Below are 26,761 nucleotides of genomic sequence, written 5' to 3'. Positions count from 1 at the left end.
TCCGATTTGTGAACGCAGCCCGTCAGCTACAAGCTGACCTTTTGTATCTTGTTCTCGAAGTAATATAATTAGCACTGTTTTTTCGGCAAAAAAAAAAAGTCGAGTTGTGGGAGCAAAAGTTTCCTGATAATCAAAACCATGTACCTGTGCGAATCCTTTTGCCATGAGCCGAGCCTTGTACTTATCCAACATGCTGTCGGACTTGTACTTGGTCTTGTATACCCACTTGGTGCCGATTACCTTGCGTTTTGGTGGACGATCCACAAGGTCCCAAGTGTTGTTCTTCATTATGGAGCCATACTTCGATTGCATAGCCTCCATCCACCTATCATCACCATGTGCCTCTTCAAGACACGGGTTCTTCAGCACGGATTACCTCTGTCATCAACGCATAGTTGACCAAGTGTTCCTGCGCTCTTCTTTGCTCCTCTAATCTCTTGGACCGGCGGTGTTCGGATGGTTCCTCCTCAATGGCTGGAGGTTCTCTGCCATCCAAAAGCTACTTTACCCACTTCGGGAATGGCCGTTGCCATTGTGGTTCTGTAGACTCTTCTTCATCTTCTTTATCTTGAATCCTCCCAAGCACCGTTGGGGGAGTTCGGTCTGCTGTTGGTGGTGGTACTAGATGGATATCCTGGTCCTGGTTGTCTGGGAAGGAAGCATCCTCCTCCAATTGATGCGGCTGTTCTGAGAAGACCACATCGCGACTTACAATTACCTTCTTGGTAACAGGGTTATAGAGACAGTAACCCTTCGCCTCTTCACTGTAGCCCAAAAAAATACACTTCCGGCTCTTCGGTTCCCATTTGGTCCTAGTAGCATCAGGGACATGCACAAAACAGTCACATCCAAAAACTCTGAAATGTGTAGCTAAAGGTTTCTTACCAGAAAAGGCTTGCAGTGGAGTCATCCCATTCACAGCCTTCGTGTAGCTACGATTCAGGATGTAAACTGCCGTGTTACATGCTTCAGTCCAGAAAGTCTTTGGCAAATCTTTCCCTTTCATCATACTCTGGCCCATTTCACAAATGACGCGCATCTTGCATTCTGCTCCTCCATTTTGTTGTGATGTATGTGGCGGGGGTTTTTGCCTCTTGATTCCGTGACTTTTGCAGTAACTCTCGAATTCAGTTGATGTGAACTCTCCACCTCTTTTTGATCTCAACTTCTTCACCTTCCTCCTCGATTCTTTCTCGACCATTACATGTCATTCCTTGAACCTACTAAAAGCCTCGTCTTTAGTCTTCAGGATGTATATCCATATCCTTCTACTGCAGTCGTCGATCACCGTCATGAAGTAGTAGGAAACACCCAAAGCTTCCGTCTCCATCTTTCTGCAGAGGTCCATGTAAACGAGCTCTAGAGGAGCCTTCACCCTACTGGCCTCTTTAGGAAAGGGATGCCGATGCTGCTTGCCCATCATGCAAGCTTCACATACATTGGGCAGATCTGAAATTTTTAGTAGGTGTGCAATCATTCCACTTTCATGCATCTCCTTCAAAGAACTAAGTTTTAGATGACCAAACCTCTCATGCCACAGCTTAGTGTTCTTCACATCAGCTCGAGCACTGAAAGCTGAGAGTTCGTAGATGTTGTTGCGCCGTGTACCTTTACCAACGACCTTCCCTTGAAGATCCAGAATCTGTGCACCATTCTTATCGAAGTGAACTTTGAGGTCCCAATCCGTGATCGTAGAAACGGACAACAAGTTCCTCTTGATATCTGGCACATAAAGAACATCGGACAACTGTTTTACAACTCCATCTGACTTGAGAGCAATCGTACCTTTTCCTTTTGCTGGACATTTTGCATCATTGCCGACTGCTACCAGGATGTCATTCCCTACCGGCTGTAGAGAGGTATACCAATCCTTCCGACTAGTCATGTGGCGCGATGCACCACTGTCTATAATCCACGGTTCATCCGCAGGTACATGAACTGTGCCTCCGTGCAAATCTCCTCAATTGCTATGAACAGCTCTACCGGTACTGCCTGGGCGCGCTGTTGCTGGACTCTTTCTTTACGCCGTTCTTCTCATCTGCAATCTTCTTTCGGCACTCATTCTGCTGGTGCCCTGCCTTGTTGCAATAGAAGCACTTGATCTTCTTCTTTCTCTTTTTATTATCAGAAGAAGATGGGTTACCAGAGTCCTTACCCTTACCTTTCTTTGATCCGGTCCAGAAAGCAGAATCTTCTCTAGTCCTCGTCTTTTGATGCATCTCCTCCTCCAGAAGCATCGAGCTGAAATCCTCAAAGTTGAGGGGCGGATTTCTATTCTACGTATTCAGCGCCGTAACAAGACCGTCGTACTTTGGTGGGAGAATCCGTATGCACCTTTATGCTAGATTCTCACTGGTGATGGTGATGCCAATCGCAGTCATCTGATCGCGCAGATTCTTCACCCTGGTGATGAACTTCTCTGCCGCTTCAGACTCAGACAACTTCTCATTCGAGAGTTGAGTCTCCAGATTCTGAATCCGCGTCTGATTCGTGGTCTCGTACTGATTTTTCAAGACCGTCCATGCCTCCTCTGCTGTGGTGACATGCTGAATCAACACCATGACAGAACCACTTACACTGCAGATAATAGAACACAGTGCATCTACATTTCTTCTTGTCCATGCGAGAATCTCATCCGCAGTTAGTACTATCTGTTGTTGTGCATTAGCTGGATCCGGTCTCACAACCGGCCTCACGTCCACCCCAGTAGCAGTGTCCCAAAGCTCGTATGCGCTTAGGATGGTCTTCATCTTGAACTTCCAAAGTGGATAGTTAGAGCCGTCCAACTTTTCGCTTTCGCCGAACGGTGGGATTCGCAGTCTTGCGGGCTGGGCCATCTCTCACAATCTGCTCGCAAATAGAAACACACTACCAAATCTTCTTGCTAGAATCCAGGCTCTGATACCATGTAAGAAAATAATACAACATCTGTGCTTAACAGATAACAGGATCTCGTACGAGAAAAACCAGATAGTATGGAGAATAAAAAATTTGATTACTGTAGAACTGATACAATAGATGGCGCTGCCTCCTAGTCGTGCGCTCCTGTGAAAGAAGCTTTGATGGTGAGCTGGAAACAGTAGAAGACGGAGGCTGGATGCTAAGGAATCAGGGTTGCTGTAGCCAGTGATGAAATGGGCTTCACGGGGTTGCTCTTATATAGCCACCAGTCATAGTCGGTTGGGTTCAATTGGGTGACCCGCCTAAAACGGTCGACTAGAGGTCGGTCCTGAAATAGGCCACCGACCACACGATAGAACCGATGCGCAAAATAGAGCAACTAACCTACAGTATCCGTTCGGCCCAGAGCCATTCGGGATCATCTGAGGCTCCAAACGGGCCCCGCAACCCAAGAGTGGGCTACCTTCCTGCACTTGCATGTAGCCTAGTTGGCGGTGTGCCAACTCTATCTGAAGCCGTCCACCCATCAGGCCACACATGGCCCCCATCTGGTGTCCAAACCAGGACCTGCCGGATAACCGAGCTACTCAAATGCCTTCTCCTCATATGGAGGGCTTACAAGTAGAGTTAGCTGGTTCCCGCGTAGTTACACGAGAGTGGAGCATTGATATCTAACATGTACCTACTTGATGTCACCATCTTCACTGGTGATTGGATGTGATTGTACCTACTTGATGTCACCATCTTCATGTACTTTGGGTTATTTTGATTCAATCAAATAATTCCTTGTGTGAGAGAACTTCGAATTCTAGTTTGAACAGTATCAGGGCAGGCCATGCTTTGGGCCTATTAGGAGAGAGAAGGAAATCACCTCATGAATTGACAAAAGGTCTAGTAGTAACTGGAACTTGGAGGAAAGAGAATACTCAAGGATTAAAGCCTCCCACATGCCAATCACATTTGGGATTCTTCTATAAAATGTGATTCTAACTACTAGTGCCCAAAAGAGAGAGAGAGAGAGAGAGAGAGCATTTGACTGCTATTAAAAATTTGTAGAACTCCATGTTTGACTTTGTTGTGGCATATTACATTGGAGGTTAAAGAGAGAGAGACCTGCAACACAGTGACCATTAGAAGGATCCCCAACAAGAAAATGCTAGGTTGTCAGAAATTCGAGGGTCACAAGCATCTTCTGCAATAATAGAGTCTCTTAAACAAGGGACTAGAAAGGTTTTTATATTTAAACACAATAGCAATCACATGGCGTGACCCATAGTAGGAGTGTTAAGCAAAAGGACTAGGTCATAAATCCATCATCAAGATTTACACCTTTTTAGCACCGTGGAGGTCATCCTAATTCATGATTGGTCACTATCAGTAGCCCCATCGAGAGTTTCGTCCCGTCATAAAAAGACTGTCCTACAATCCAATGGCTCCTTAGCCACAACTAGCAAACTTTGGAGCTACGACATTCACACAACAACGTCATTGAAAAGGGAGTTTGTAGAAGCATAAATGCACATCAAAGTTAGAGAATGAACTTGCAACCGTCAGAGATCTATAGGTGCCTTGGCTGTTCGAGGGTACCTACAAAAGTCCACAAAACCTGAAGTTTGAAATCCTCTGTAGCATATTTGAAGTATGAGTGAAGATGGCACATAGATCTTCAAAATCAAACTTTCAATGTTTTGAGTTACCTAGTGATTCCTTTTGCCCAAAACATAAGATTTTTCCAAAGTCTTTTGAAAGCAAGTAAAAATAATTAAAGTTTGTAGAGGCACTTCCATCCAACTTTTTGTTGAGGCCCTTCCATCTAACTTTTTGTTAAGCAGAAGTGGGAGGCCATCCTACAATCTCTTCCCAAAAGTTCAATCCGAAGGCCATGTATGTATGTATGTACATACATACGTATATGCACACACTTTTTTGGGGGGTATTATATTACAAGAAACTATGAAATTGCCCCCGCAAAAATAGGGGACAAGCAGTTACAACATCAAAATATCTCATTATAGGACAAACAGCAAGATAATACCGACCCCCCTCCCCCCCCCACACACACACATGCACACACAATTATATAAGTGCTATAGAGATTCAACCATTTGAGAACACGAAGATTAGGATTTTCAGATAATGGAATAAATTGAAAAGTGACTATCGAAATCCGATGTGAAAATACTAACATAATGATGGATACCTTTTCTATAAAAAGAGATTATGCATCACTCGACTCTTTCGACAAATAGTCATGGAAGAAATGCATCAACCACTAAACATGGGGCATAGGAAAGCGACTGCTACTTTCTAACTAATGGCAAAAGAATTCTATTGGCCAAGTATTAAGAAAGTTGTGGCAAGTTTCATCAAGAAGTATGGGATATCATACTCTAGCTTTGGAAAATACCATCAGCAGATATAAAAATTCTAAAGGAGAACCTTAACAAAACGTTATCCCATTAGGCCCTTAGTCCACCTAATGTTCATGGGCTTACCTCCTTTGATTGTTCAAAGCAAGAGCTATGGGCCAAAGGGTAGCTGTAATCCTTTCTATAGATCTCTTGCCTTTGAATATCGATTGGAAAGAATGGGGTGTTGAATATCAGGTCAATTGTCATGTATATTGAAAAGCTTGATAGATCTCGCCACAAGTAACTGATGTAAAAGGCAAAAGTAATCTGCAAAGATCAAGGTGAAATGTAATAGTTGTGACAAGTTTGGACACATTACCAAAGATTACACTCACTATGTAGTGCATGTAAGTTATACTTAAGGACACATGGCATCATTTCATGCATTTAAGAGGTTGGGACAAGGATAGATGTAATCATTCTATGCTTTCCACTCCCTAAGAAAGGGGATCCCATCCTAGCTCCTAGGGTCTTGTGGCCAATCCACGACGGGTATCATAGACCACTTGGTCTAGGATGGTAGTTAGGATGAGAAATGGCTTCCTATCCTAAATCCATGCTAGTCCCATCCATGTGCTAGGCTCTAAGAACCTTAGCACACAAATGGGACTAGCATGGGTTTAGGATAGGAACTTAGAGCCTTAGCACAAAGGATAGGACTAGCATGGGGTTAGGATAGCTATTTGTCATCATTACTCATTTTTTCTCACATCGTGGACCATGGCCGCAAGACCTTTGGAGCCAGGATGGGATCCCTTTCTTAGGGAGTGGAAAGCATAGAATGATGATATTTGTCCTTGTCCTCACCTCTTAAACTGATGAAATGATGACATCTATCCTCTCCCACCTGACCCATCCCTAATTTCGACTATCAGCACATAGTACATTCAAATATAGATGGGAGCATCTACTGGGATGAGAATATGATAGAAGTACATTTGAATACCATTTTTTTCCATTCCCATCCTATTTATCTATAATATGAGTGTGTTCCCGCTCAATGCCAAAGCAGTAGAAATGCTTGCAAATGCCAATGTCTGGATGGTTCCTGCGAATTGCCCCAAAAATTCAGGTTCCAAAACCCAGCATTTGAGCACCCCGTTGGAGACAGAAAAAAGCCCTTGCTCCCCAGGCATTACGGGCAACATGATTCATTTTTCTTGTGGCTTGCAAAGTTTGCAGATACTATAGTTCCACTCGATTGGGTGACGACTTGCTCAAGAGTTTTGGAGTAGGCCCCTGCATTTTGACATCTCAAGAAGTAAATAGCAGAAAGCTGGCATGCTTAAGGTGGGTATGTATGCTAGAGAATTTTGCCAACTCCCGCTAAGTGGGTGGGAACACGCTCTATGTCAATTATATTCCATGATCTATCTATCTATACTATCTTCTTCTTCTTCTTTCCTCTTTTCTATCTATAATTGAGAGTGTTCTCTCTCTAAATAAGACGTTCTAAAACAAAAAAATGAAGAAAATGAAGATGAAAGCGGCTAATTAATGCCCCCAGGCTCGCCCCAGCCTCACTCACACGCCTCATCTCACAAAGCCAATAGAATTAACACACACTGCAAAGAGTATCACACCTTCGACAATTAAGACTGCTGTTCATATTATTGCTTTATTGCTTCCGTTTGTCCAGTGAGATTGATAGAAAAACGACTCCGTTTGGAGTATTCCTGCAAGCAAAAACGACCTGTACTGGTTGTGGTTTGCTGCTTGTACTCTGTAGCAAAGCTTTCAGCTTTGTGCTTTGTTCCAGACGCGTACTTGCTTCCTCAAATACACAAAGACCTTATAAGTCCCTTGGAAGCGTCACACAAAAGACATGGTGTGTTGTGAAAGCAATTGAGATGGTAGCTTCGGCATCCTCCCCTGTCTTCAAATGATGGCCAGGTCATCGTGTGCAGTTCATCGCAATATATCTATACGGCAGGATGCCACCTGCACGGCTACGAATGGCTGGCAGATCCTGGATTTTGGAACTCTGCCAGAAAGCATTTTGCAGAGCCTCACTTTCAACTCTTTCATGCCCTGTCAGAGAAAATGCATCGACAAAAACTCGGTGGTACCAAACAGAAGTTGTTGGAATGAATAGACGATGTGTAACAGGCCTTTATGGCTATGATGTTCTTAAGTCTGCTAATGGTTTTCAGGCATTTGCACAAGCAGCAATAGAAAAGTAAGATCGCTACACAGTCATTTATTAAGTGCTGACAACACAAGAAGCTAAAGGAGCCTTTAAAATTCACTTGTATGTTCCGCTTCTCGAGGTTATGGAATGCTTAATCGTCATGCAGATCAGGGGAGCTGATTGAACAGATAAGACAAATGCCTCCTTCCATGCAGACTATTCGCCTCTTTGATGATCTATCTGACACTGTATGAAAGTTACAATTTCCTTTTGCTCTTTAATGAATTATTTGCACCCGATGGCTTGCACACTCAAGCATGAAGTTCCATATGCAGATATGTACGGTCGTGGATTCAGCAGAACTTTGCAGGAATACGCATCCTGATGTGTAAGTTCTCTCTCGTTGCTCTGAAGTTAGTATGTGTCATTCTAGAGGAATATCATCTAGACTTAAAGTAGGTCGTGAGAGAGTGTATACCCAATCCTCATGCAAACTCAGGAATTGATCAAGTTGTATGCTTTTTGGGCTTCATGATTAAGTTACTGCAATTATGTGATGTGCATGATTCATAACAAGACAAGGTTCCCAAGGGTCTTAGGTTGCCACAAAATTTTTAATGCTGAGCTTAACGTGATCCTCGTTTTCTTTTCTTCTTGTTGTTCTTCTTCCTCTCTCTCTCTCTTCTCTCTCTCTTGTTGTTATCACGGATGATTCGTGGTAAGCCATCCATTCCTCACTAGATCATTCAGGCTGAGTTTGGGTCAGCCCCATTACAGCTAGGTGCTGCATTTCAGGTCATCACGTATCTGTACCGAGTCAGGGAGTATGGGGAATCGGGATTACACCTTTGGGTGTAGCACAGAGAGATGGGTTGAGCGATTGGGGCTCCACATGGATAGACTACCTCCCTCCAGTACAACATGGATGCTACGTTTTCTCTTCTCCTATCACACGAGGTCAACCAGGTTATCCGTGAGGATCTCTTACAGCTATACACATTTTGGACCTGGTTGGGACCGAGTGAACTTCTAGTGAAGCTTAGCTTCTACAAAGATCACTACTTATATATCACATAGGAGGGCTTCATGTATCCCCAGGATACACACAGATCTACTTACTCACTGAGGATCTCTATTGGGTAGTTCCGTGTCTCTTCACATAGACTTCGTATCGAGAGCGACAGAGCAGAGTGACCACCCAAGGAGAGGCACATATGCACATTATGTGATATGCAGGAGATTGAGACAGAGGAGCACTTCATCTTTAGGTGTCTTGTTTACTATGAGATCTGAGGGCGTTTCTATTGCCTCTTCAGAGATAGCTATGGGATTTTGGCTTGATTCCTCTCCTATCCAGACTAGCGATGTTTGGCAGGTTTCATTCATGAGGTATTCAGACACTGCGAAAGGATACTTCGAGCACGGAGACAAGAGCAGAGTTTTTCCTTGGCTGATCCCTCTCAGAGCTCTATTACGGAGTTTTTTCAGCCAGGACCTTCGACGAGGCCTCGTGACCTGGAGCCAGTGATCCGATAGCTCAGACAGAGGGTTGACACACAGATCACACTTGGGGACATCCCCTCCTTGTTTAGAGTCGGAGCCCGACCGACAGGGGTCACGGTAGCCCTGGTTAAACGCAGAGCTATGATCAAGAGACATGCCAGGGCTGCACCTGTGAGTGGCAGACAACACTCCATCACTGATTTCATGCCCCCATTGTCTCATCCACCCTGATGTCCTGATGATGATGAGATTGATATGTAGTCGACCAGCGACATGACTATGTTGTACTTAGGACTTAGTACTACCATTCTGCATTTTTTGCATTTTGCATTAGTGTGGATGCTCGTTTAGTAGCTCCACCACCACAACTCGTTTGTACCAGGCTTTTTCACAGTCTCATAGACCCATCGGTCTTTCGAAGACTTTAATAAACTTTATTTCTTTCTTTCTCTCGCTCTCTTTGTTCCTCCCTCTCGGCCCACCAAAGTAATAATCACAGGAATAAGATAGGAGGATAGGGATCTTCCCCCCCAAAAAAGAAAAGAAAAAAGAAAGGACTTCTATTAAGTATGAAAGAAACTCCAAGAGCAAAGTTCATGGGAGAAGTACATCATGCAAGGCATGAGAAAAAAACACCCTAGAAGAGCAAAATCATTCTCGTGTAAGGGAGCTAGAAAAAATCCAAGGTTTAGGCTAGAAGTGTCACCCCAATCTTGTAGAGGACTTTGAGAAGAATAGGGAGCCACTCCACTCCCTGAGGAAAACAATCCTTCGGTAGAAGCTTCCTAGGAAGACTCTCCCAAACGGCTGCCAATGTGTACAACATATGCCCAAATATTGGCCAATGTGTGCACAGGGGGATTGGGAACCATCCAAGGCCTCTATGCATTTGGATCTCCAAATATGCCATGTTGATATGCTCGCAAGAATCTCATAGAAAGTATCAACAAAGTCATGTGCAGGTCTGTAAGGAGAACCAGAATCGCCATCTAGAGAGCATAACACAACCAAATGTTGTCGAACAGAGAGACCCAAGAAGAGTCATGTCTCATAAAACATATGATGCCCAAGAGAGAGCCAAGCTACCGAGCCCGAAGTCATGAAGAAGGGATTAGGAATAAAGGTGCTCAATAAACTAGCAATCCCCCTTTTAGATTGCCCTCGCGTGTCTGCAATCCCATAAGCAATGCTGAATGGACTCCTTAGAAGAAAGGCAACGAATCTACCTCAAACATGGACTTCCACTGGTTCACTGCAATCCCTCCATCAAAAGAATGCCCAAAGAAAGAGTGATTTTTCTATTGTTGAGGGATTATTAGAGTCTCTTTCGAAAGGATTCTTCAAGTCAGCAGAAATCTAAAAATCTTCCCAATGAAGCGCTTTGGTGACTTCCAGCCTCTAAGGGCTTTTAGGTATTATTGACTTAACGAAGGGTAGGTTCTTCTCTTGTGCCCTGCATCAATCCATTCCCACTCCCTAGTTCCGGTGCAAATATTTTATGGGACACCTCCATAGAGCCAAATCCCTCATGCACCCATAATCTATGTAAATAAGCAATAAGAGGGCATAGCCTGCAATCTGGACACCTTCGCCACTGTGTATTCTCATCCACTCTTCCAATTCATCGATGAACAGACCAAAGAGAGTTGGTAAGAGGGGGCAGCTTTGCTTGACTGCTATGTCATTGCTTATGATGACTTTCCTTCAGAGTATGCGCCATCTACAAGTGGTTGTGCTAATTCAGCTAATACTCTCTCATATAACCTGTATGTGGCTTCTCTGATCTCCTGAGGGACTTCGAGCTTTTCCAGTCTTTCCCATAGCTTTTTTGCGTGGAACTATGTCAAATGCTTTCTTAAAGTCTACAAAGCAACAGTAGACTACTTTTGTTTTGGAACAGCTGGCTCCCAGGCCCCACCTTTCAAGAGGAAGCTGGACTTTTCTGCTACTATAATTAGACCACAGCAATCACCAGGTGAGTGATGAGATGTCATGAAGGAATTATCTGGTGATATGCAATGCATTCACTGATTGCATATGTCAGCATATAGAATTCATAGTATATAAGTTTTTGAACAGGCAAAAAGAAGAGGCTGGAGCAGAGTGCTGATTCTTCCATCAAAAAACAACCTTCCGACTTATGCCAGTTGATTTTCGCTCCAGCCGCAAGGCAAAACATCTCTAGGGACAGTCTCACACGCTCCAGTGACTCGACATCATCTTGCACGTATAGGGCTGTGTCATCTGCATACTCGGAGTCCAACAGCTCGGCATCCTCTCGAATAGGGAGATGCATCCCGTGAAGACCAGTGGTGCGAGCTCGAAGGAAGTGTGTCATGGCCTCCGCAAAAAATAGGAAGAGGTAAGGCGCTAATGGACAGCCCTGACGTACCGAGCGCTCAAGTGTGAATCTCTCCCCCATCCTGCCGCTAATGATAACCCGATTGGAGACCGATCTGTAAAGGCTAGCAATGTGATCTGGGTTAGGATCTAGATACCATCTTGAAGTCATAAAAGACTGCAATCTTGACAGGCTGAATGCAATATTCATAAGGAAATCATCCGTAGACTTGGACAACTTGCCCCTAGAATGAATGTTAAAGACCAACGCATTCTTGCCTGATCGTTGTAGTCCTATGTCGTAAGTGGGATTCATAATTTTGTAGAGGCCCCAAGGCAAGGTTCCATGTGTACTTTCTTTGAGGTGACTTATTAGTTGGAGTTTAGGATCGTATGAAAGGTTTATTGAAATCCTTTCAAGAACCCATTGAGGAAGTGGGATTCCTCTTCGATCTAGACCAAAAGCATATGATGAAAGAGACCAAGTGATCTGCCATGATCATCTAGTATATTGTCATTCCACATGACAGGCTGCCTATCCATCTCTTCTCGAGAAGAAGGGGGAACTCTCCAAAGAGTACCCTTGAAGCTTGTCTAAGGTTTCAGGATAGCAGTCATAAAAGGGGAGGAGGGAGCCCTGAGATGGGCTCAAGTAAAGATCCACATGGTATGTGGTACTATCCATCCAATCTCCACATGTGGAAGGAGAACAAGAGTGTATGCATCGAATGAGAAAATTCTTTCAAGGTTCAAATACCCTTTGACTACCACCTTGCATAATAAGGCTCTGCTTTGTAAGTATGGATATATTATATTGAGGCCTCCTTCTTGCATGGAGAGGATCAAGGTCTCCCAAGCCACCCTAGCCCGAGTGTCTGTTGAACCATCTAGTCCACTCCATAGAAAATTCTTTATCGGCCAATAATGTTTGCCTGAGATCTAAAAATTATGCTCATTGCTTTAGCCAAGAATAAATACAAGAGGGGCAAGAGGGCATTCATGGCAACCTGATCTAGAAATTTGAAACCTTTCTTCCCTCTCTCCTTTGATAAGCACCTAGCTATGGGCCGATCTGTAGGGGAAACCTCTCTGATCCAAGCATCTGTAACATCCAAAGTGTAGAAGGGTACCCTCCAAAAAACCCCAATTTACTCTGTCATGAACTTTATCGAAACCTAGGAGTAGAATGACAAGCCGTTAGCTGCTCTGTATTGCCCGATGTTCAAAATCAGAAGATATTATAAAAAATGCTTCCGCCATGCACAAAGCGTGTCTGCATGTCATGAATGAGATTTGGAAGAATGGGCTGCAAACACAGATTGATAGCTTTGGCCAAAATCTAATAAAAGGTTTAAAAGAGTGACGGGCCTCTAATGGGAGATCAAATTTTTGCAACCTCCCTTTGGAATAAGATGAATGAGATCCTCTGTGTTAGGCATTATATTAGAGTCCTAAATGCCCTGCAAGGCTGACGCTTGAGGTGGTCCTCAATCATTTGCCCTTGGAAAGGGCGAGAAGCGCAGTCCTAAATGTCAGATTGGTGAAAGGTGCATCAAGTGATATTCTCATGTCTGGTTTCACCAATGTTGGAATACCTTGCGAAACTCTGTGTCTAGCATCATCTTTGGTAGGTGTATTAGGATTGGTTAAAGAAGGGAGGCATAAAAATCTATGGCCATACAGAAGATGTCATCAGGATATGTCTATCAAAACTCAGTTAGATTCAATAAGCTGAGAAACACTTTGTCTACCATGTCTTGGGCCAACAGTAGAGAAGATTTGTTTCTTGCTCCTCCTCCCATCAGAATTTAAAATGACTCCTGTGCATGTTAGGCATACTTTGCTCTTTGGGCTAACAAAACCTCCTGTTGAGTCCTTGCTGCAACAAGGTGCTCTTGAAACCAAGCATTGTAGGCCTGTTCTACTGTTTCCGTACAGGGTTGCAAACTGCCGTATGAGGTCCATCTCCTGTATGAGAATCTTGTGTCTCCTAGTGCTAGCAATAGTACAATAAAAATCACTAACACCAGAGAGAGCTCCTACCACATATGAAGGAGATGACACTCCACCTTGTAAATGGGGTAGCAAATTTGCAAAACATCCTCTGTGAAGCTGTTCTCTGCATACAAGGCATCTGGGATCTCGATATTGGCAGGGCGGTGCCTCGCATGAGGCTATAAAATCATCAGAACTACTGGAAAGTAATCTAAGGTGGGAACCCGTGGTACAATGTATACCAAGCCACCTCTGTATAATGCCCAATCATCAACATAAAATCTGTCAATCCGCGCATGGATACACATTTGCAGCCCTCTTGTTTGACCACAAGAACATGAATGACTGAGGCAGAGTCTAAAAGGCATGATCTGGCCAAGCATCTCTGTTGTTGACTGGAACAAGAAGGCATGCCAAGCTGCTCTCTCCAATAGAGTGAATGCCACCTTCTCTTCCCCCCTTTTTACTTGAAGATAACACCATGCTACATTCCCATCCAATAATCTATGAGTTTGCAATGGGAGCCCAAGAGAAAAGTATGTCCTTCTAGAAAAGGACACGATCCCCTCCATTGTTGGGGGCATATAGGTTGAGGAGACCAATTTTATCTCTCCTAATCAACAAAATGATCTACTGTGCTCTAGAGGGTGTAATGATACCATATCCAACCACAAGGGGAAGAAAGGATTTCGAAACTGAAATGCATGTTTCCCTAGTAGTGCCCAAAGCAAGAGACCTAAAAGTATGACTTGAAAGTAGTTTACCTGACGTTGAGCAATCTCTGTCATCCAGTTTGTGTTCTGGAATACAAAGAATGTCAATGGATCCCCCGGTAACATCTGGATGAAGCTGATTATGAATCAACTGCCCATGGCGGTCGAGGTGGTACACCACCTCGGCCATGCATATTCCAGCCTCTATCATGAGAATTGCATTTGGATGGGAAAATGGGTGTTTCGATGTGTCTTGCAAATGAGTTGGAAGGTACTCTTGCGCTCGTCTCAGACACTAGCCTTGGGCACTGTGCCCATTTTTAGTGGCCCCACCCTTTAACTTTCAGTGTATCTGTTTTTTTCCTAGTCTCATAGGCCCTTCGGTCTTTCATACTCTCTCTCTCCCACGCCCCCTCAGCCATACGCCATGTCCCAGTTTGCACCCCCCCGGGTCCCACCTGAGACGATAGATTACATCTTTACGGAGCTTCATCGACTACGGGATCATACCGTAGCACAAGATCAGCTTATTCAGAGCATCGCCAGGAGATCACTCACCTCCGTCAGGAGGTTGTCTCTCTCACTACTACAGTCACAGCGGCCCCGCGTACTACACCAGAGGTGGAGGAGTGGATCGCTACCATCCAGACTGCTATTGCGGAGACTACTAGATGGGTGGACGTTGCGAGACGGGCACCCAAAGCAGCAGTCTCAGCCACCATCGCCGAGTAGGAACAGAGGGCCAGTAAGGCTCTCAACATCCGAGTACGAGGTATCCCCCGCGCAGATTCACTCACCCCCTTAGCGGACGCGACTGCTTTCGTGACCTCTACCCTCGGCCTCGCCGAGCATGGGATCGAGCATGCATGGCGCACAGGACGGGACCCCACGTGCCCACAGCCACTCATCATCCGATTTAGGGATAGTTAGGCTCGACTTGCAGCACTCAGGTAGCGTGCTACACTACGGGACCACCCTACTATCTGCATGGATGAGGATCTCACATCTATGCAGGTGGAAGAGCGGCGCACCCTGCTTCAGCAGCGAGATGTAGCCCGTCAGGAGGGGAAGTGGGCTGTCGTCCGAGATGGCCGCCTATTAGTTGGCCCCCACCGCCGAGCCCCACCAGGTACTCCAGACACGGTAGCAGACTCCCCCCCCAAATAGGGAGACATGGTCTATGAGATTCAGACTCAGCACACAGTACCCTGGGCATGCACCATATGGAACTGTAATGGTACCCTATGGTCTGACCCTGGGAACTTCTCAGAGTCATACACTGGACGCGACATTGTTTTCTATACAGAGACACATCAGAGCCCCGAGCGCCCTCTCCCCTCGGTCAATGGCTATACCTGGGAGTCAGTATTCCGTGAGGAGACCAGATATACTAGGGGGGTCCGAGGATCAGGCGGAGTTGCAGTACTCCTTCGTTCAGCGCTCACGAGCTTGATATCCGTGGTTAGACGGGATGTCCATGCCCGTTACCTATGGCTCCGATTTTGACGCCCCTCCACACGCGACCTCTTTATTGCAGTTTGCTACTTTCCTCCTGAGACGTCACATTTCGCACGAATGCTACTTGAGGATACGGGGGTATCCCCCTATCTAGATCTCTACTCAGACATTGTGGAGTTCTCCAGACGCGGAGAGGTCCTCCTAGTTGGGGATTTCAACGCAAGGACAGGTGTGCATCAGACATCACTCCTGGACTTCCACTCAGATTCGGTCCTATTACCTGAGATGGACACAGAGGACTCGGGCTTCCCCCGCTCCTCGGCTGATTTGGTCTTTTGGACCTTGGGCGTATGGGCAGGCTCTTTTGGACCTTGGACGTATACATGATTTGGTCATCTACAATGGACTAGACCAGTGGCCTGCCTCCTCTGGTTTCACATGTTTCCCACATGGCGGAGGAGCTAGTGTCGTCGACTACATTCTGGGATCTCCTGCTTTAGCCCCACAGATCACTGACTTCCGCACTACACCCTTACCCCCAGGAGCCGACCACACTTATCTGTTCTTTGATATCCTTGCGCCCCGAGCCCCTCCCAGCCACACCCCGTACTACACTACCTATCATGATATACACTTTGATCATAACCTCTCACCTGATTACTCAGCCCACCTAGCCTCCCTCCTCAGACACATAGACACCATACCCTCTCTAGATCACCGAGCCACCCTTATCACCCACTCCCTTCACAATGCAGCCCGCCACATTTGTCCTTCCACTACTTGGTTCACCCGCCCTCCACTCGCTGGCTCCACCCCTTGCAATAGCTGGTATGATGACGAGTGTAAAGCATTACGCCGCACACTCCGACTCATGACCCAGCGAAACGCTAGGGCCAACCCACATCTCACCAGGGATTATCGTCGACTAGTCCGTCGCAAGAAGCTAGCCTTCCTGCGCCAGAATGAGGATACGCTACTGAACATTCTGTTTAGTAGCAACTCCAAGGATTTTTGGAGGAAATTCCTAGAACGCCGATCTCCCTCCCCCCTCATAGACACTTTCCTCTGGCACTCCTACGCACGTACACTCTATGATATCCCTGATCAGCCTCCTCCCGACCTCTCAGCCACCCCCCGCCCCACTTCTTGCACCCTCTTCACAACCCAGGGAGTCACCCACGCAGCGCTTAAGCTTCACAACGGCCGAGCTAAGGATCATGAGGGCCTATGCACAGAGTTTGTTGCCTATGGCATCAAAACTCTAGCCCCCATCCTGGCAACGCTGTTCAATGAAGCTGTCTGCCACGGGTTCCCCAGAGCCTGGACCCTGAACACTATCACAACCATCCACAAAGCAGGAGATCCCATGGATCCAGGGAATTACAGGACCATCATGATTGGACATGTTATGTCCAAGATCTATGCATCAGTGTTAGATGGCGAGGTTAGTGCTCGCGCAGAGGTACAGGGGCTCAGGGCATCCGGGCAGGCCGGCTTCAGGGCGGATCACTCGACTTACGATCACATTTTTACACTTAGAGGGATCATTGAGGAGGCCATACACAAGAGACAGAGAGTATATTGTTGCTTTGTGGATTTTCGCAAGGCATTCGACACCGTTTCCCGCGCCCGACTCGTCAGACGCCTGCAGGAGTTAGGCTACGACTCGGAGGTTATTTGGGCAGTAGTAGCTCTCTACGAGCGGGTGACGGGCCAAGTCAGGATTGGCACCAGCTGGACCCCAGAGATCACGAGCACTATCGGAGTCAAACAAGGATGTCCCTTGTCACCGACTCTATTTGGCCTCTACATCGACGAGCTCGAGACCACCATCAGGACACTCGGAGGTGCAGGCTGCTCTCTTGCGGAGGCTGTCATTCAGATTCTCCTATACGCATACGATGTAGTACTACTATCCTCTTCTGCTACTGGTCTTCAGCAACACCTGGATGGACTTCAGGTCTTCTGTGATACACATGACTTGAAGGTCAACCTTGGGAAAACCAAGGTGATGATCTTCAACACTTCCAGACCCGCTATGCACCGAGAGCAGTTCCTCTTCGCCGGCGACCCTGTTGAGATAGTTGACTCTTACACATACTTGTGCGTTGTCTTCTTAGGCCCGATCTTCACGATGCGCCCGGCCATACAGGCCAGGATCAGTCGGGGCTACGCCGCTCTTGTCAGGCTGGAGCGACAGTGCTACCACTCCCACTTCTAGGACCCGCGGACCAAGTCTCTCCTTTTTGATTCTTTGGTCCGCCCAGCAGGCATGTACGGTAGCCCGTGGTGGGGAGCCGACCTTTCAGACACAGAGTGGGCTCGAGTCGAGCGCCTACAGATACTGATGTTTGCTCGGATGATCCGTAGCAAACCATCGGTACCACACCAGATCATTCTAGCAGAGTTCGACGCCTCACCCCTACAGCTTGATGCGGCTTTCCAGGCTATCACTTATCTACACAGAGTCAGGGATCTCAGCTCCTCCGCCGACGGTCGCCTCCGCCTACCTTGGCTAGCCCTATCCTCCTCTATGGCCTTATCCGTTAATGGGGACCAGTGATGCTGGTATAGTCGTCTTTCCAGTTGGTTCACCTGACTGGGCCTCGACTTAGACCGGTTGCCTCCTTTTCAGTATAGCCTCGATGCTCCACCATCTCCCCTCTCCCCCATTGACCAGGAGGTCAACCGGCTCATTCGAGCGGATCTGCTCCAGCTCCACACCTGGCGGACATGGTTTCTTCACTCCAAGCTTCCTATGAAGCTCGACTTCTACCGGCGACAGTGCCTCCAGATCTCACAGGAGGGCTTCATCACACCTCCGGGTTACACACAGCTTCATCTACCACATGCGCTCCAGATCTCCCTCGGTCAGTTTAGGGTTTCGTCACACCGATTACGGATCGAGAGCGGACGCGCAGAGGGTATTCCATGAGAGGGCCGCCTTTGCCCACTTTGCGACTTGCAGGAGATCGAGTCGGAGGAGTACTTTGCTTTCAGATGTCCTATCTATTATGCCATTCGAGGCTGGTACCACTGCCTCTTCCGCGACGGATTCGGCCCCCTCTCACACATGCTGCAGTTCCCGGATCAGCGATGCCTAGTCGCTTTCTTACATGAGATGACTCGCCATCGAGATACCTCTCTCCGAGCACGGCGACACGCGCAGCACACACAGCGTGAGGACACCCAGCGGCCCATCACTGATTTCTTCCAGTCACAGGATACCTCTCCTCAGTCTAGCCGACGACGCGGATGTGAGCGAGAGCCAGAGCCAGAGCCACGACAGCTGCGCCAGCGGACAGGCTCACACATCCGGGTCCATGACATCTCGTCTCTGCTCTCTGCTCGCCCCATCGGGGTTACCGTTGCTCTCATCCACAGGGCCACCCGCCGCCCCCGACGACCGAGCTCGACTAGGCCGCGTGATGTCAGAGGCCAATCATCTATCGCAGGGTTTTTTCCGGCCTCCCATTTGACGGCCCCTCTATGATTGGTCTTTGACGATCACCACCTGCACATATATATTGTATCTCCCCCCTCTGCCCCATTTTTGGTGCCCCCCTTCTTTTTTGTATCATCTGGAGGTAGACACATATTTTTTGTATCAGGACTAGACACACTGTCCTTCATAACCTCTTTTTTGTAGAAACGGTTGGCTGGCCCGTTTTGAGACCCCCACCGTTATGCACATTGTGTCAGTTATCTTTAGTCTCATAGACCTTCACGGTCTCCCGAAGACTTTAATAAACTTTCTTTCTTTCTTTCTTTCTTTCTCTCTCTCTCTCTCTCTCTCTCTCTCTCCCCCTTTGTTTCTTTTCTTTCTTACATTAGTTTTAAAAAAGCGCTGAATTTTAAAGATTAAATTTATGCTAGTCTTATGATGCATGCTCTTTCGAAGCAAAATTTAGAGCATCTCTTTTCAAATAAAATTATAAAACAACAATCTTTCTTATCCATTTAATTACTTTATTACATTAGTGGATTTACGCATAAAGATGAAACATCATTAGAGAAGCTTAGTTTGACAATATCTTTTTCTTGAATTCTAGGGAACCCTAGGTTGATGTAGAAAACATGGGTTGATTTAAAGCCACACTAGGACTAGGCTATTTGCATGCCCCTGATAGTATTTTAAGTCTAGAAACTTAGTATAGCTGGTCTGGATTTTATTGTCTATTTGGGCCGCCTTGTCGAGAAACTAATTTATGCTTGTGATGTTGCATACTGCTTTGTTGAGATTCAAAAGAAGCATTTAGGTATGTTGGAAATCAATTTAGTGTTGCTAAGTCGGATGAATGATGAACTTTTGCAACAAGCATTATTGCTTCCAACCTTGTAGTTGCATTGTTGTGTATTTTCACGAAGGTGTTTCTTATGGAACTTAGCGGGGTGGCTTATGCTTGGTAAGTGTCAAGACGTAAGTGTTGCCTTACTTGCTTAGGGTGATTGGTTCTATTTTGTGCCCTCCTTTTCCTCCTCTATAGAGATCACTGCTTGTAGATCTCAGAGGAGGGTTGTATGGTTCCCCTTGGCTATATCCCTTGGATGCCTTGAGGATCTCAAGTATGCTATTTCGAGTATCATCTCACTGGCTACGTTTTGAGGCCCATCTTGATCCGTGACGCATGGCAACTGTCCTCCTTGATGCCTAGTGACATAGAGACTGACTCCTTTTGGTGCTGAGGTGACACGAGGAGGGTCCGTCAGAGTCCAGCCAAGTGCGATCACATGCTCCTTCTTTGGTGACTCGAGCCACAAGCAGCAAGGGGCACGATGCAGCCATGATCTAGAGAGCACGGCATGACACGATAGACTCGCCCTTGGGTTGACACACATGAGGACCATGGATATCTCTTCACTATTTGACTCGGGAAGACAAATACATCATATGTTGGTTCCGTCACTCAAATAATTAGCTGATCGGTTGGCCCATGGGCCATGACGAAAATCTCATTTTCCTCTCATATGCATCGGTTTTTCTTCAGTCTTGTGATTCTACATTCTTTCGAAGACATCAATTAACTTTCTTTCTTTCTCTCTTATTTCTTTGTTTTTCTTCCTTCTTCCTTCTTTAGTACAGCTTTCTATTTATTCTTACCATTTTCTAAAATTTTCAACTCTAATAGTTTTATGAATGCATATCTTGGAAGATGTGTTTGATGTTCTCCAAATTTGTTAGCGTGTAATGTTTTCAAAGGCCAATTATGTTTCTTTGGGTACTTATGCAAGCAAGTTTGGTGATAGCTTATATGTAAGTAAGCTTTTATTTGTTGTGTAGGGAATTTGTACAAGAGGCAAGCCGGGCTTCCATGAGAATGTATGAATACCTTCATGTGAGTATCTCCTATGATCTATATAAATTCTGTAATGGATTTAAGGGGTTGGATTTTTGGAAATGTGATGAGTTTACATTCTTGAAGTGTGTAAAACATATGCCTAAGTTCTAACAAGTGGTTTCTTGGGTTGTAGTTGACATTGTATTTATCAAGATTCATTAGGCAAAAGTCTACAACTTTTGCTTTGTATGTATCAAAATTCATTAGATAAAAGTATATAATTGTCCCCCTATCCCTCTTGTTGCTATCTTCTCCTTCCTTTTGCCGCCTATTTCACCTACCCTTCCTCCCCCCCTCCCCAGTCTCTCCCTCCCTCTTGCACCTGCTTCATGTCGTTGTGTGTGTGTGTTCGATCCTTGTGATCGACTTCAAATACGCCTACTGTGTGCGTCTTGGGATTGTTCCTACGAAGTAAAAAACTCTCTCTCTCACCGTGTATAAGCCATCCTTCCCCATCAAGTTTTGTAAAACCCGCGTGGGTCTTGGTGGTTGAGGCTCTGGTTCATGTCGTCGTGTGTGTGTGTTCGATCCTTGTGGTCGACTTCGGATACGCCTACTGTGTGCGTCTTGGGATTGTTCCTACGAAGTAAAAAACTCTCTCTCTCTCTCTCTCTCTCTCTCTCTCTCTCCCCCACACCTCCCTCCCTACCCCTTCGTTTCTCTCCCTCACCTCTCCCTTCGGCTGGCCCTCCCCCGCCCCTCTCTCTCCGCTGCTCTCTCCCCCCCTCCCTCTCCCTCCCTTGTTACTGCGACCCCCTTGCTTCTCCCCCTTTATCTCCCTTCTTCATTTCCTTCTCCGGTTTTGCCTCTCTCCCCTCCCCCTTCCTCCCCACTGCTGCCTCTCTCTTCCCTTTCCCTTCCTCCCCACTGTTGACTCTCCCTTGCCCCTCCCCTTTTGTCCCTATCCCTTGATGCATCCATGGGTCCCACCTCTCCAGGCTTCGGTCTAGGGACTGGATGTTTATTGCCTTGCTTTCAGACCTCGCACCCCACCTATCAGATGTTCGTTTATTGGGACAATGATTTTTAAAGTTCTTTTGGAGTCGCAAGCACAGTGCTTGAGGTTAGCCCCTTGGCTCCAGAAAGATTTTTCTGACCTTTATCAATAGGCTTTGATCTAGTGAAGGAGGATAGACAAGTCACATCACTCTTTATCAGGTTTTCCGGTCTGCCTCAGGTCTACCACGACTCTTTCTCCCTTGTGGTGGTTGTGAAGACTTGGCAGAGTTTGTGCCGCACCCATCTATGGAAGAAACTACTTTTATGGGGTCCCAATTGCAGATTCATGGATTATTGGAGGTGACTTTAACATGGTGGAGTTGCCTTCGATAAGAAAGGGGGAAGGGAAGATGGCATCCACTTTCTGGGGAAAGCAGTTTGGGATGCTTTTCTTTTTTAGTTCAGCGGCATAGATTCTGAGACAGATGATGCTTTTCACACTCAGTCTCACTGGCTCCTATTTTCGTGGTTGAATAGGAGACATGAGATGCCCATCCATGCATGGATTGACAGATTTTATGTTGACGATTGGGCATTAGATAGAGGTGGCTCTGTTTGCGTTTCCCAAAGGGTTTACACTTGATTTTGCTGGTTTCTGAGCCTCATTTGAGAGCCTATTCTACCTGTATCAGGATTTTGGATGCTTTGTATGTCTTAAAGAGGGGACGTTACATATTTGGGTTTCTCATATGCAAGACGAGGGTACCTTCTACTTCACTATTGGAACATGAAGTCTAGGTGAGTGTTTTTAGTCTAGTGAGTCCTAGACATGGTTTGGACTACCTTTTGATTAGCCTTCTCCTTTAGTGCTAGCCTTCATCATGGCTGAGTCTGCCCTTCACCTCCGGAGTGCCGACAGAAACTCAGTACGAAGACTTTGTATAAATGGATGCTCAAGTATGTGTGGGTGTGTGGATTTGTATGTGTGAGAGCATATTTTTATACTATGGTCTACACCCACTGTTGGGCGCTGATGACGTCAGTGGGGATGTCATAGTAGCTAGTCCCTGCTATGCATGATGGAGTTTATGGTTTTCAACCTTGTGAGTGACTATCATGAGATTGAAACTGCACTATGTTGTGTTTTTAGAGGATGAGTTTGGGAATGTTCCTGGATTCATCTAGGTATATGCCACGTGTCATATTGGGAGCTATCCCATATACACTATGGCTTTCTAGAGTCTAGTGTCACACTATATGTGTTGTACTTGTCTAGTCTTGTCACATTAATCAACATCAAGCTATTCTATAAAGTGAGTACTTTGGTTATCATTATTTTGCACTTGTCTCTTCACGTTAGTCTTTTCATTTTCCTTTCCATTCCATGCCATGTGCCTTCATGTGGTATCAGAGCCTAGCTCCTAGCCCTGTCTCTCCTTGCCTTTCCAAGAGGTTGAGGTGAGGGAGGCCAATGAAGCTACTCTCCCTCCTCCTCCTTGGAAGGCTGCCCACTCCTCTCCTTCCTCGAGCCTCAACGTGGAGCTGTCCATCCTCTTCATCGTTGCCCTCTTTCTCAGCCCGCAAATCTGCCTATCCTCTTCACCCTTATCTTCTTCCATCCTCTTCATTGTTGCCCTCTTTCTCAGCCCGCAATATTCAGATCTGTTCGTGGATTGCTAGAAGACATCGTGGAGGTTATTACCCGATCGTGGTCTATTTGAAGAGCCTCAGACTTTCTGCTCACTATTCCAGCTAGAGGTGCTTGGGTTTGCATCGCCCAGCTTCAGCCTCAAATTCGTGCCCTCAAGTTATCATCATCAATCTCTGCTCCAGCCCGCCATTCTCCTTATGTTGCTACCTCCTACATTGCTTCACTCGTGAGCTGCTGTCGACTATGGGCTGATCAAGCTGTGGTTTACTGTTCGTGAGCTGTGTGGCTACTGTACGAATTGCCCCTGCTGGCCTGTGGCTGCTGTGCGAGCTGCCTACTCCTCTCTTTGATGGCGGATCTGCATATTCTTGGGCTGAGCTATGGACTGCAGGTGGTTTTGGGCAGAGATCTAGGCTTTGAGCTCACGGGATGATAGTTTCCATCTTGCTGTCACTATCTTGATCTCCACCTTCATGAGTTTGCTGCTCCTGTATTTGTAAGTCTGCTGTACCCGCACTTTTTCCAGCCATGGAGTCTTCCAAATCAACTACCATTTCGTTCGAGAAGTTTTCTGGTAAGAACTTCCATCAGATGGCAAGGATAAAAAGCCACCATCAGATGAAAAGGAAATTGCACACTGGGAGAATTTAAATGACAAAGCTCTTTCTCTCATTGGTTTGGGGTTGGGTGATGAAGTTATTCATCATTTTGTTTTTGATTCCACTGCTCATGAATTATGGGCTAAGTTTGAAGGATCGTTTGGCAACAAAGTCATCAATTCAAAGGTATTCCTAAGACAGGAATTCTTCAAGCTGCAAATGAAGCATGAAGACTCTCTTCTTGCCAACTTGGATCATATGGAATCCCTTGTCACTTAGCTTGCTAGTCTGAAGGCCCCTATAGGGGAAGATGACCAAGTTGCTGTGCTCCTCTCGAGCAGCTTCGTGCTATATGTATATACAAGCACTTTTTGGGCTATGAATTAATATACACTTGACACGTCCCATCACTCCTGAAACCCCTAATCTGCAAAACAACCACACACAACATCAGAACTGAGCAGGCTGCTCACCACCCAACCGTGACATCTACGGGATGTGATCCCGAATCAGAAGATGTCCCCTCCGAGCCACGAGCTGAGCTACCGGCATGAACTCCCAATCAGATCCAAACCAGCCTGGTGTCCCATACCACCAGGTGGCGCTGTGAAGCCCTGGATCTGTCACTGGGCCTTGGGCTACGCTAAGATGCAGGCGCGCGTCCGCGACTCAATCCAGGATCAGACCTAGCACCTGGGAACGAGACTTGCTCCCAACTGCACCCCTAAGAACTGAACCCCCTGGCCCTCTTTTATAGACTCGGGCCCCGGCGCCAAAAATAGCGAAGACCTATAAATAGTTCGTACCCTTGCCACTCAACCCGAGAATCAAGCCTGCCTAGCTCTAAGCCTCCCCAGGCTAACATGAGCTAGTTCTGTGTACTTAGTACACGTCAGATACCAATCCGTGCACATGACATACTCCCCCTCCTCTAAGAACTCACTCCTGAGTTCGCTAAGAAATCTGGAAATGTTCTTTGGAGGTTTTGTAATGTCTCCCATGTTGCATCCTCCTCAACACGATCCTTCCACTTAATCTTGTATTCCGTGATAGTATGATTTCGAATCTGTCTGTCACGAAATTCAAGAATAGATTCAGGTTCGTGAGGAATAAAAGTCAAATCTGTAACTTCTATAATCTCATGAGGAGAAACAAGTTGATCATCTGCACCCAATACTTCTTTCAGTCTACTGACATGAAAGACTGGATGTACTTTAACATCAGGAGGCAATTCTAGTCGATATGCAACTGGTCCAATTCTTTCAATGACCTTGAAAGGACCACAGTATCTGGGGGATAATTTCGGAACCAAACCAGTACTTAGGCTCTTGGATTCCTTAGGAATTCTCAAATATACCATCGTTCCTTCAGAGAACTCTCTTGGTGAACGATGTCTATTAGCATAAAATCTTTCCCGATCTTGGGCACTTCTAATAGACTCCTTGGCAAACTGCAACATTTCCTGCATGTCTTGCAAGAAGTTCTTAGCAGCATCATTTTGAATCCCTTTTAATCCTACCATAACTGGTGACTTAGGTTGAAACCCGTACATAAGCATAAAAGGACTATAACCTGTACTAGAATGCTTTGCACTGTTGTAAGCAAATTCAATCATGGGTAGATAATTTTCCCATGAAGACTGTCTCTTAGATACATATGCCCGAAGCATGTCTTCAACCAACTGGTTGACCTTTTCTGTACTGCCATCGGATTGTGCATGATCCGAGGAACTCATACTTATAGTAGTTTCCAACTTCTCAAATACAAGTGTCCAGAAGTTACTTGTAAACTTTGAGTCCCTGTCACTGACTATGTCAGATGGCAAACCATACAGCTTGAACAAGTGGTCCACAAACTCGTGAGCCAACTGAACAGCTGAAATAGTTGTTCTTGTAGGTAAGAATCTAGCCATTTTTGTCAAACGGTCGACTATGACCCAAATAGAGTCATGACCCTTGCGCGTTCGAGGTAAACCAGTAATAAAATTTATGGAAATACTTTCCCATTTATTACCTGGAATCTGTAATGGCTGTAATAAGCCCACGCTTCTAAGGCGTTCAGCCTTAGTAACCTGACAAACCCGGCAACCTACTACATAGTTCTCTATAAATGCACGCATCTTAGGCCAATAAAAGGTATGCTTCACAAGAGACAGAGTCCTATGTATACCTGGATGTCCCGCACTAGGAGCATCGTGACACTCCCAGAGAATCTTGGATTTAAGGTCCAGAACATCAGGCACACAAATCTTTTCATTTCGGAACAGCAAGCCGTTCCTAATCATCCACTGACCTCCCACCGCCTGTATCCTAGGTGGCACAATACCTGAGTCCTGGTCAACCATGGAGCTCCCATCCTGGACTCTCTGCCAATAAGAACTGAAATGACTATCAGTTGCGTATAGCCCTCTCAAGGATTGAAATAGGTCTGAGGATATTTCCGTAAATGACAAAGCATTTACAAACTTAACTCGACTTAAGGCATCCGCCACACTATTCAACGAACCCTTACGATAACGTATTTTGAAATCAAAATCCTGCATTAACTCTGCCCATCTAGCTTTCCTTCCCCTCAATTCTGATCCATCACACACATACTTAATTGACTGGTGATCAGTCAATACAAGGAACTTTGAACCATACAAGTAGTGTCTCCAAACCTTGAGAGCATACACTACAGCATAAAGTTCCTTCTCGAGTGTGGGCCAACGATACTGAGTGTCGTCTAGCTTCTTACTCTCAAAAGCTACAGGTCTGCCCTCTTGGAATAGAGCTGCCCCAA

General features: G+C 46.0%; 1 protein-coding gene across 2 annotated transcripts in view; it reads left to right on the top strand.

Annotated features, from left to right (window-relative positions):
- The first annotated feature begins 6,902 nt into the window (after positions 1 to 6,902).
- The window catches only part of LOC147892453 (Zincin-like metalloproteases family protein), a 159,135-nt gene continuing 139,276 nt past the window's right edge, over positions 6,903 to 26,761 (top strand). For both annotated transcript variants that reach the window (XR_015542351.1, XM_087387413.1), the window contains exons 1-4: positions 6,903 to 7,491; positions 7,610 to 7,691; positions 7,779 to 7,831; positions 20,734 to 20,788. Coding sequence is in view for 1 of the 2 variants with exons in the window: in XM_087387413.1 (XP_087243539.1) it covers positions 7,247 to 7,491; positions 7,610 to 7,691; positions 7,779 to 7,831; positions 20,734 to 20,788 (435 nt within the window). In the remaining variant the exon portion in view is untranslated. The remainder of the gene's footprint in view (positions 7,492 to 7,609; positions 7,692 to 7,778; positions 7,832 to 20,733; positions 20,789 to 26,761) is intronic.

The sequence above is a fragment of the Dipteris shenzhenensis genome, chromosome 16 (genome assembly GCF_047967505.1).
Source record: "Dipteris shenzhenensis isolate YYH24624 ecotype China chromosome 16, Dip_SZ_1.0, whole genome shotgun sequence".
In the NCBI taxonomy this organism is placed as follows: domain Eukaryota; kingdom Viridiplantae; phylum Streptophyta; class Polypodiopsida; order Gleicheniales; family Dipteridaceae; genus Dipteris; species Dipteris shenzhenensis.
This window is presented reverse-complemented; position numbering and strand designations above follow the sequence as displayed.